The 12,189-nt window shown below is 39.5% G+C and overlaps 1 protein-coding gene across 2 annotated transcripts in view; it reads right to left on the bottom strand.

Annotated features, from left to right (window-relative positions):
• wdr36 (WD repeat domain 36) overlaps window positions 1-12,189 on the bottom strand; it is a 189,069-nt gene that overhangs the window by 29,178 nt on the left and 147,702 nt on the right. For both annotated transcript variants that reach the window (XM_068029813.1, XM_068029814.1), the window contains exons 17-21: window positions 7,861-7,968; window positions 4,085-4,179; window positions 3,664-3,809; window positions 2,712-2,831; window positions 2,011-2,092 (exon numbers count right to left, since the gene is read on the bottom strand). In XM_068029813.1, coding sequence (XP_067885914.1) covers window positions 2,011-2,092; window positions 2,712-2,831; window positions 3,664-3,809; window positions 4,085-4,179; window positions 7,861-7,968 — 551 coding nt within the window. The remainder of the gene's footprint in view (window positions 1-2,010; window positions 2,093-2,711; window positions 2,832-3,663; window positions 3,810-4,084; window positions 4,180-7,860; window positions 7,969-12,189) is intronic.

The raw sequence follows: 12,189 nt of genomic DNA, 5'->3' as shown, positions 1-12,189 counted from the left end.
TACCATTCTGCTACTGTTCCTTTTCACATCTCTATGTGGCTGTCTGGCTGACAATTCTTACCTAGAACCCAGGAAAGAACACTGCTTGCAGCTGAACCTTTAAACAAGTTACCAGCATTGATTTTATTGTCCCTGATTTGTTTGCATCCTAACAAACATATTTGTTTTAGAGGTTCATCAACCAATGCCAGTAACCTATTCTCAGGATAACACGATAAAAAAAATCCTACTGTAAAAAAACAGAAACCATTTCCAAAGTGTGAAACTGCAATGACTATCATTGAACCTATTCTTGTGGAGAAATGCAATTCATAGCAAGAAACATGAGCAGCAACAAACAGCTGATGGGAAACAAACTGATGCAATGGTGCCGATGCTGGGGTTTGATGGAATGTGGGACTACATGACCAGCCCACTTATTTACCACATCATTTTCATATGTATGCTAAGCACATGATTTATCCAGAAGCAATCAAGCTACACTTTACTCCTCATTCTATATACTCTCTGAAGAATATGCGCTGCATCTTCATTTTTATCTACATTATCTATATAGTAGTTCAGGGTTGCGCTCTTAACAAACCAGTCACACTATAAAAGCCATATGAACCCCTATATCACAAGAATACAATCGTAGTCAGGTCATTTGTAATAGATGAGCAAAAACAAGGAACATTTTCCAGACAGAAAAGGAAAGTTGTGGAAAATGGATTCTTGCACAATCCACATGTCCCTTCTGTTATGAAATTTAATATTTTTTGAGGACTCGTGTTTTCGAATTGAAGAGATGCATGGATATGTTTTTTTTTTAAAGATCAACGGAAAGACTTTAGGTCTTGAGTTTTCTGTTTAACAACAACATTTACTGGATTTCACGTCTTCAGTAAAGTAAACAACAGGGGCTTCCCGACTATGGGAATTGTTTACAAGAGAAGCTACATGTCAAGATTTATGGTGCTCAAGAGTGGGTTTCATTTTTGCATACTGTTTTGAGTCAGCTGGGTTTGTAGCCTGCTGAAAGAAACACCCAGCTCATCTTTCCTCCACTTCTCCAAGAGACCCTGAAAAATCCAGTGTGAGAGCTAAAACCCCTGATGCCACATTTCTCCTGAGAAGCTCCTGGAAAACCTGCCTGGTTAATTTTCGACACTGCCCGAAAAGAACTGTTGCAGAAAAGATCGCAGTGACCCGTCTACGTGTACTCGGACGCCAGACTGTATGCCATTTGGGACACTATCTTATCCTTTTTCTTCAAGAATTAACAAGTATTTGGCCAAAGTATTCTTTGTTGTTTTTTTTTTGGTAAAAGACCTCTGCAGAGAATTTTTAAAAAAAATCTAATCGGGGTGTGTATCTATGTGCGTGTGCATGTGTGTGTTGGGTATCTAGAAGGAAATATCTACTAACTTTCATATTTGAATCTGTGTGTTAATGTTTTGCATCTTTACTGGATAAGTCTTGTTTTATAATAAATTAAAAATTTTGTTGTTTATTAAAAAACCTGGTTGGTGGATTTTATTCTGAAACTAAAATAGATAAAAGTATATAATTGGCCGTATCAGTAACTCGGTAAAACATTTAAAAATATGTTGTGACCCATGGAGAAGTGGGACTAGAGAAAGATAGTGCACTCCTCCAGCCTCGGTTGTAACACTTCCAACAGTTTTTTCATGGATAAAGCAGGCAGAAGTAAGGAAATAGATCATTTACATAGTCACAACATCATATACAGAGAACCAAGGCAACAGAACTGAATAACTTGTTAAAGACATGAGATTTCTGCCTCTTTGCTAAGATTGCTACATATGCTCGACAACATTGGAAAAAATAAGATGGCACTCCTAAGAAGTTAAATGTTTCATGTTGATTTGATCTCCTTGAGGACCACTCTTACTATTTTTACATGGCATAGGCCAATGCTAGAAGTGCAGAATATTGGCAATATTTCTATCAATAAAAGGGATATTAAGCACACTCAATTGAAGAAAAAGTTGTGCGCAAGTTACTTACAATTGTTGGTGTTCAGAGCATCCTCCAGCTGCATGTACAATTCTGTTTTTTGTGCCAATATGCCCAGATTTACTACTTTGGACTGAGAATAGGAAAAAAAGATTTAGAATTAAATAAGATTTCAGCATCTTTTACTCTGATTTCAGAACTTCCTTTGCACAGTACATCTATATTTTACAATACTACAGAAATGAATTCAAATGTAGAAAATATCCTGAATTTTGTTTAAAGTCTTGGAAACAAGATTTATAACACATACCTCCTGTTGTGAAACATGTTACAATGGTCTTGATGCTTATTAGTTTCTGAATCGATGTAGAGAATTTCATCTAGATTACATTAATTCTTAACAATCCTCCATCATACTGCATCAGATACAGTCCATGACTATATTGTTATCAATTCAAATAAACTACAATTTTGATGCAACTTAAGGAAAATATCTAGTTTTCCTTTTGATATGATGGAATTAAGATGGATCTAACTGGCTGCATATTTTAAGCAACAGATTTTAAGTGTCACTTAATTTTACTTCTGACATCTCTTCCAGACCTGTAACATTTCAAACCAAGAAAACAAATAAACAAAACAGCTTAAATGTCAAAAGCTTGCAAAAGGCTCAAACACAAGCTTATGGCCTGGCTTGAACAATGTTAGTATCGCCATAGGCATAAATCATATATTACTGGTTTCCCTCCTACCTGGTCTGCAGCAGTCTGTTGTTCTACAGCAGCAAAGTGAGGGACTAGGCCAGGAACAGTTGGAATGAAGAAGGGAACAGATCTGGGCACTTTAGGTGGTTCCTTTGGTTGATTTCTTTTCTGTAGATCAGCCAAACAAAACAGATTGATGATCGGAACACAAGAGATAGAGTCATAGAGAGATACAGCACCGAAACAGGCTCTTCGGCCCAACGGGTCCGCGCCGACCATCAACCACCCATTTATACTAATCCTACATTAATCCCATTTTCCTTCTCACATCCCCACCTTCCCTCAATTCTCCTACCACCTACCTACACTAGGGGCAATTTTTTTTTTTTTACAATGGCCAATTTACCTATCAACCCGCAAGTCTTTGGCATATGGGAGGAAACCGGAGCACCCGGAGGAAACCCACGCAGTCACAGGGAGAACTTGCAAACTCTGCACAGGCAGTACCCAGAACCGAACCCGGGTCACTGGAGCGGTGAGGCTGCGGTGCTAACCACTGCGCCACCCCCACTGTATAAAGCCTGATTTTAAAATGACGAAGAGAAGTTTTAATAAAATACATGATGGCATCATTAGTTTGATTTAACATTTAAACCAATTAAAATTATCCAGAGTTCTCAAATAACTTACGGATAATGAACATATGGCTTCTGATAAAGTTACTAAATAAACATTCAAAAATAAACATTTAACTGAAATTTAGGTAGTAAGCAATTTCCAACATTTAAACCATGAGTGAACAATACTAGATATTGTAAACCATCAGTAAAATATGTAAACAAAGCAATATATGTGCACAGAAAGCAGAGTAATGACAACCATTTTGACCTTTTTTTTTAAAAAAGCATGCGATATCCTCATGTACCACTATAAACAACAGCATAAAAATACTCATTCAAGAAAATTTAAACTAAAATTTAAAATGCAAAGTATTTGTTACCTTGATAACATCGAGGTTGAGGAGATTTTTCCAGCGTGATTCTGGAAGCAAAGAGAGAGTCACCAACTGCTCTCCGAGCTGTTCAGATGAATCATATTCTATCATTTGGTCTTCTACTTCCTCTTCATTATCTGAAGTCTCCAGCTCTAAAACAAATGGTTTCCACATTAAAAAAAATTAAACTGGCTTTTTAAAATAAAGAAAAACAAATGGCAACAAGTTGTAATAAACTTAACAGGAAGCATTTAGGTAATAAAAAAGTGTAATTGTAATTAAACCTGCACATGCATTACAGGTTTTTAAACAGAACCCAAGAAAGCAAAATAACCAATTTTATTTATATATGTGGTTTTAATCATTTGCATAGAATCATGTACACAATATTAAGCAACCTGGAAAAGTAAAATTTAAATGCAGAAACCTTGTTGGCACATTCCAGGAAGCATTACAAAAGGAGGTTGATAATCAGCAGGAAGCGGTCGAAGGGAAATAATATCATACAGCGTCTTGTTGGACCTAAACAAACAAAGGGAGAAAAGGACCTATGATTTGCTGCTCATCCAAATTAACATTGCTGTTGGCATGCATTTCATGGTCACCCCACTTTATTTTTTTGAAAGGAAACATACATTTTCTAAAATCAAATTCCTTGACAACACATTGATGTCTGACCCTTACAGTGTCTACCCACATGGTTATGTGCAGTTATGCCTCTATAACAGGGTCGAACATATGGCCCCGTAGGCCAGAATCTGGCCTGTGGGTGCAAACCATACCCAAGGCCGTTCCTCATCAGGGGTCCGTAACCGGAGAGGAGAAATTTCCCTTTGCCTTCTTCTTGCAGACAGGCGTTTTAAAGAAAATTCAATGGAGTTTCACAGCTGACAGATACTGACATCGGGAACAGCAGTTTGTAAACTTCGGACAGATATGGGATTTTTTAAAAGCCCACCGGAAAACACTGAAACTCCGAAGTTCAGAAACTGCTGTCCCCGATGTCGGCATCTGTCAGCTGCGATAATAAAAACTGGAAATGCTGGAAATACTCAGCAGGTCTGGCAGCATCTGTGGAGAGAGAAGCAGAGTTAACGTTTCAGGTCAGTGACCCTTCTTCAGAACTGACAAATATTAGAAATGTAAAAGATTTTAAGCAAGTAAAGCGGGGGGGTGGGGGGGTGGTTGGAGCAAGACATAACAAAAGAGGTGTTGATAGGACAAAGTCACAGAGAATAACTGACCAGAAGGTATTCTTTGTGACCTTCTCCTATCAACACCTTCTCTTTTGTTATCTCTTGCTCCACCCCCCACTTTACTTGCTTAAAATCTTTTATATTTCCAATATTTGTCAGTTCTGAAGGGTCACTGACCTGAAACATTAACTCTGCTTCTCTTTCCACAGATGCTGCCAGACCTGCTGAGTATTTCCAGCATTTCCAGTTTTTCTTTCAAATTTCCAGCATCTGCAGTATTTTGCTTTTATTTCTATCAGCTGCGATTTAAGATTTAAATTTGAGATTTAAAAAAACAGATCAGCCAACTGCTGAGTGCTCCCACTCTCTGCAATTGTGAGAGGGGAGCAGAGAAAGAGGTGAAACAGAGCGAAGGCAGGCGAGAGCGGGGGACAAAGAGAGAGCGGGGGGCAAAGAGAGAGACATCTATCCAGAATACTCCGCATCACTACAACAGTAGAGGCAACCATTGACTTCTTGTGCAACAAAATATGAGGTATCTCACTAAATCACTGTCCAACACAGTGTCCAGAAAGTAAGTCAATAAATTAGTCTTCTCGTTTAAAGCTTCTTCACAAAAATGCACTTTTGTTGTTGTTTTGATTAATAGTAACATCAATTTTTCTTTATCTTTCCAAAATTGTCTCATCAGCCCCCCATGTGGAACTAAAATTGTAATGTGGCCCCCATGCGAAAAGGTTGGACATCCCTATTCTACAATAAAACAACCTTCATTTATGTAGCACATTTCATATCCTCAGGTCGTTTCAAAGTGCTCCACTACCAATGAATTGTTTTTGAAGCATAGACACTGTTGATTTGTAGCCAAACGTGGCCGCCAATTCAAGAATGTAAGTGAGACTTGAACCCATAACCTTCTGCTATGCATGGACATGAATGGAACTTTACTAAACTATGCACAACATTTAAGAAACACAAGCATATTTTCAAATCTTGCCGATGGCACAAAGCTTGGAAATGTAATATACTCTGAGGGGGATAGTAGCAGACTTCAGGAGGACATGGACTTGTGAAATGGGCAGACACATGACAGATGAAATTTAATGCAGAGAAATGTGAAGTGATGCATTTTGGAAGGAAAAATTAGGAGAGGCATACGAACACACGAATTTAAGAGCATGAGTAGGCCACTCGGCCCTTCGAGCCTGCTCCACCAATCAATAATTTCATGGCTGAACTGATTACTCCACATTTCCACCTACCCCCGATAACCTTCCACCCCCAATATAAATTAAATTGTACAATTTTAAAGCAACAGGGACCTCTCAGGGTTCACATACACAAATCTTTGATGGTGGCAAGACAATTTGAGATGGCTGTTAAAAACATACATGATCTTTGGCTTTAAAAATAGAGGCACAGAGCACAAAAGCAAGGAAGTTATGTAAGCTTTTATAAATCACTGGTTAGGCCTCAAAGTCACAAATCACATTACGTGACTGTACTAAAGCTAAACAATCCCTCCTTGTCCTTCTCCTCAAGACAGTTGCCAGATAGACAGATGGGAGTTGATTGCTAGGGAACGGAGTTTGTGGCAGGGACTAAAGACAATGGCTTCAGTCTTCCCAAAATTCAGTTGGAGCAAATGGTGGACAGTGGAGACCATGGAGGGGTGGAGAGAGGTGACAAGGTAGAGATGGGTGTTGTTGGCATATATGTGGAAGCTACTATGTTTTCGGATGATGTCGCCGAGGGGCAACATGTATATGAGAAATGGGGGTGGGGCCAAGGGTACATCCTGGAGCACTCCAGAGCTAATGGAGCCAGAAGAGAAGCCATTGCAGGTAATTCTTTGCCTATGGCTGAATAGATGAGAATGGAACCAGTTGTGTGCAGCCCCACCCAGCTACGTTGGAGAAGGATGATGTGGTCAACTGTGTCAAAGGCTGCAGACAAGAGGAGGCTGAACTAGACAGTCTTGGGGTCACATATGATCCCAAGATGAGCTTCTAACCACACATTCACTCAATCACGAAGACTGCTTACTTGCACCTTCCTAACATCAGAATACTCTCCCTCTGACTGCTCATCTGCTGCTGAAACCCTCATTCGTGCCTTTGTTTCCTCTAGACTTGACTATCCCAACCCTCTCCTGCTGGCCTCCCATCTTTCACCCTCCATCAACTTGATCTCATCCAAAATGCTGCTGCCTGTATTCTAACTCACACCTAGTGCCATTCAGCCATCATGCCAGTACCCACTGACCTACATTGATGCCTGGTCCGGCAATGTCTCTATTTTAAAATTCTCCTCCTTATTTGTTTTCAAATGTCTCTATGGCCTTACCCCTCCCTCTCTCTGTATCCTCCTCAAGCCCCAAGATCCTGGCCATCAGCGCATCCCCAATTTTAATCTCTCCACTACTGACAGCCTTTAAGTGCCTAGGTTCAATGCTCTGAAACTCCTTCCCTGAACTTCTCCACATCTCTACCTTTCCCTTCTCCTTAAAATCTACCCCTTTCACCAAGCTTTTGGTCACCTATCCTAATATCGCCTGTGGCTCTGTGTCAATTTTTTTTAAAAATTCCCCTAGTAAGCACGTTGAGTCATTTTACTATAGAAATGCATGTTGGAATTGTAAAGTCTATATTTTGTACAATTAATTTGGTTTCTGATATCTCTTGTAAGAGTTGATAACATTATTGCATTTGCTGTGATCTTGGAGTACAAGGGCAGCAGTAATTGCACTGATAATTACACCTACTGATACCTTTGTACAATGGCACAATGCAAGAAGCTAACTGGATCACTGAATACAGAAAGTGCTCAACAACATTCAAAATACTAATACTTCCTCATGTAACCTTTGAACAAATGATTAACTAAAATATAGTCAATAAACACTGGAAAAAATGTGAAAACTTTCACTTTCCCGTCTGAAAATTGATTTGAAGAAACATATTAAATGATTAATACAATAATTTGGTTCTGTAAAAATTGCACATACCAAAGGTAAATTCCCAAGTCATCTACATGAGCAGAAGCCAGAAAGTCTCCAGTGGGGGACATGGTGATACTGACAGCTGCCGAATCAAGCAAAAAGCAGTCTATTAGGCTGTGGGGAGAGAGAGAAAAATTGTGAAAATAAAGCAGGATTTCAAATGCAAATGTTGAAAACATCATTTAATTCTAAAAATTTACAGCTCCTTCCACTGAGGTGTCCCGAGATATTTGGGTCAAATGTATTTTTTTTAATTCATTCATGGGATGTGGGCGTCACTGGCTATGCCAGCATTTATTGCCCATCCCTAATTGCCCTTAAGGTGGTGGTGGTGAGCTGCCTTCTTGAACCGCTGCAGTCCATGTGAGGTAGGTACACCCACAGTGCTGTTAGGAAGGGAGTTCCAGGATTTTGACCCAGCGACAGTGAAGGAACGGCGATATAGTTCCAAGTCAGGATGGTGTGTGACTTGGATGGGAACTTGCAGGTGGTGATGTTCCCATGCATCTGCTGCTCTTGTCCTTCGAGGTGGTAAAGGTCGCAGGTTTGGAAGGTGCTGTCTAAGGAGCCTTGGCATGTTGCTGTAATGCATCTTGTAGATGGTACACACTGCTGCCACTGTGCGTCTGTGGTGGAGGGAGTGAATGTTTGTGGATGGGGTGCCAATCAAGCGGGCTGCTTTGTCCTGGATGACGTCGAGCTTCTTGAGTGTTGTTGGAGCTGCACCCATCCAGGCAAGTGGAGAGTATTCCATAACACTCCTGACTTGTGCCTTGCAGATGGTGGACAGGCTTTGGGGAGTCAGGAGGTGAGTTAGTCGCCGCAGGATTCCTAGCCTCTGACCTGCTCTTATCGCCACGGTATTTATATGGCTACTCCAGTTCAGTTTCTGGTCAATGGTAGCCACTAGGATGTTGATAGAGGATAAGGAATAAACTGAATGAATTACAAGTGCAATTCAACTTGAAGAGTATGACATAGTAACCATACTGAGACATGGCTGCAAGATGGTCAGGATTGGGAACTAAATATACCAGGTGATAATGTCTACAGGAAAGATAAGGAAAATTGTAGAGGGCAGGAGCAGCCTTAATGATCTAGGATAAAAATACTTAAATGGTAAGAGAGGATACAACAAGAGATAAGCAGGCAGTGGAGACTTTATGGGTAGACTAAAGAAACAGAAAAGGATTTAAGACTGTAATGTATAGGCCCCGTGGTAGATTCATAAATCTGAGATTAGACAAGCATGTAGCAAAAGCAGAGTGGTTTTATTGGGGGATAATGGCTTTCATAAAGATTAGGACAAACAGACTAGCACATCAGAAAAGTAGCGAATTTCTTAAATGTGTCTGGAATAGCCGTCTGCAGCAATATGTCCTAGAACTAACAAAGGGGCATGTCATATTAGATTTTAGAAATGAGTAATGAGCCAGATTTATTAAACAGGCAAATGGTGTGTGAACATTTATCATAAGCTGTGGCTCAGTTGGTAGAACTCTTGCCTCTGAGTTAGCAGGTTCCAGGTTCAAGTCCCACTCCAGGACTTGAACACAAAAATCAATGCTGACATTGCATCACAGTACTGCGTGAGTGCTGCACTGGTGGAGATGCCGTCTTTCAGATGAGACGTTAAACCTAGGCTCCGTCTGCCCTCTTAGGTGGACGCAAAAGATCCCATGGCACTATTTCAAAGAAGAGCAGGGGAGTGATTGTCTGGTCAATACTCATCCCTCAATAAACATCACAGAAACAGATTATCTGGTCATTATCACATTGCTGTTTTGGGGAGCTTGCTGTGTGCAAGTTAGCTGCTGTATTTCCTACATTACAACAGTAACTGCACTTCAAAAGTGGGGAGTCAGGAGGTGATTGCAAAGTGGTTTGAGATGTCCGTTGGTCATGAAAGGCGCTATATAAACGCAAGTCTTTCTATATGATCGAGTTCAATGTAGTGTTTAAAAAGGGAGAAACATAAAACAGCTAATAAGATTCTAGATTTAGGTAAGGCTAACTTCAATGGGATGAGACAGAGACTGTCCTCAGTAAACTGGGGAAGTCAGTTAATGGGCAAAATGATAGATGATCAGTGGGAGGTGTTCAAAAAAAACTTATTTTTAATTTGATACCCCTAACGGGCAAGGCCTCTACTTGCCAAAAAAAATAGCCATGGACAACTAAAGAGGTAACAAACAACACAAAACTAAAAGAAAAAGCATACAAAAATGCAAGAAATAGCACAGATCCTGGTGAATGGGAAAGATACAAAGAACAGCAAAGGGAGACAAAACAGATAAGTAAGAGCTACAAAAAGTTTGAAAAGAAACTTGCAAGGGATATCAAAACCAATACACAAATGTTTTTACAATTAGGAAAAAGTGGCTGGTCAAGAGCAATGTGGATCCCTTCAAGACTGATAATGGCAATACTGTCAATGAAAATAAGGAAACGGCAGACATGCTAAATAAATTACTTTGTTCCCATATTTACAAAAGAGGAATAGGTCAACATGTCAGACATCCCAAGGAAATTAATGCTGAATCAGGGGCAGGCCAAGCAAAATAACAGCAATGAAGAAAATAATGGCACTAAAGAGTGACAAATCTTGAGGACCAGATGGTTCCCATCCCAGGGTTTAGAAGGAAGTAGATGAGAATATTGCAGATGCCCTATCTATAATCTACCAAAGTTCTCTGAATTGGGAACCATCACTAGCTGGTCAGGGAGTCTAGGACTAAGAGACATGGTGTAAAAATTAGGGCCACAATGTTCAGGAGTGAAACACTTTTACATATGAAGGATGGTAGCAGTTTGGAACTCTCTTCCACAAAAAGGCCTAGTCTGGTTCCTATGTATTATGCTTTGCAGAAAATTTAGAGGATACAAAAGAGGATTTGAGAAAGGTTATTGAAGCACTATCGAATACACAGCTTTTGAGGAGGTTTTTGAAGATGTTTAGAGATGTGGTGAGGTGGGGAAAGAGAATTCTGTGGAGCATGGGCACATACACTAAAAGTTCTACCAATAGTGGAGATGGAAGATAGCAGTAGTTGAATGCCAGTGGAGTACAGGTTTACAGAGGTGAGGTGTAGCAACATAATGCTGAGATTTGAAAGTTAGGAGTCCAACAGAGTAGATGAATTGGCGTTTTGGGGAGTCAATAATGGCCAGTAAGGACAGAGGTAGCAACTTAGTTTTGGGCCAGACATAAGCAGCAGATTTCTGCATTATCTGGGATTTATGTAGACTGATAGCCAGGTAAGAGTGAATCTTGAGCTCAGGAAGGTGGAGACGGTAGTTTTAATGATCGTGAGACTGCAGAATATCTTTTCAATGAATCCGCTCTGGGGTTTTAACTCAATTTGGGGCTAAACAAAGTACCATAAGGTTCAACACATATATAAAGCCAGGTGTGGTATCAGTGCCTGAAGCCCAAAGTTTTTGAAGGAACTGAACTGAATGGCGTTGCCTTGCCATAGAAAGCTCCGTCTCATCAAGAAATTAACATCTGATACGTAGACAATACTGCAGTATCCTTTACTAGTTAAGCTGAAAATACAGAACAGGACGAGAAACAAAATACTATCAGTTGGAGACAGATATCTGGTATTTCACAATAGTGAGTTAGCGAAATGGAGTTTAGCTTTCACAGGGGCTTGGTCCCTGGAAGCGTATGTCACCAACATCAGTCACTAAATTTCACCATCTGTCTCTCAGTAAGTAAAATGCTTACATTATCCAACAATCAAAACACAATAGAACTCCTTTGTTCATTTAAAAAAATTTAGTGCCTGTTTACACATGGTTTTTGGATTACAAAATGTTGATGTGTATACATATTTCTCCCCATTATAATTGTCTATAAAGTTAGGAAGGGTTTACCTGTTTTAAAAGCTTACATAGGTAATTTTGGTTGTAAATTTTGATCAACGTTGACAAAGTGTTACAGCAAGTAACTATATATTAAAATAAATCCTGTACATGCACACACAGACTGACCACAAACTGCACCTTCTGTTGCCACAATATGTGGTCAATATTTAACACAAACTACCAACGTAAGTATTTATAATAGGAATGCACAATGTAAATAGCTGCAAATCATGGTTAGTTGATGAATTGTTCAAATGACTCAAAATTCTTTTTTAAAAATCTGCTATTTTTCCTCAGTAATTGAACTTTGATATCCAAATATTAGGTTTTAAACATTTATGCATTTCACAATAAAATGATTAAATTTAACCAATAAATTGTCTTTTGTCTTTTAATGCCTACTTTACCATTAAATTCTTTATTTCAAGGCCTCACCTGCAAATATCGCCATGGAAGATCTGC

This window comes from Heterodontus francisci, chromosome 4, assembly GCF_036365525.1.
Source record: "Heterodontus francisci isolate sHetFra1 chromosome 4, sHetFra1.hap1, whole genome shotgun sequence".
In the NCBI taxonomy this organism is placed as follows: domain Eukaryota; kingdom Metazoa; phylum Chordata; class Chondrichthyes; order Heterodontiformes; family Heterodontidae; genus Heterodontus; species Heterodontus francisci.
Note: the sequence above shows the minus strand (reverse complement) of the source record. Positions and strands in the feature narration are given on the sequence as shown.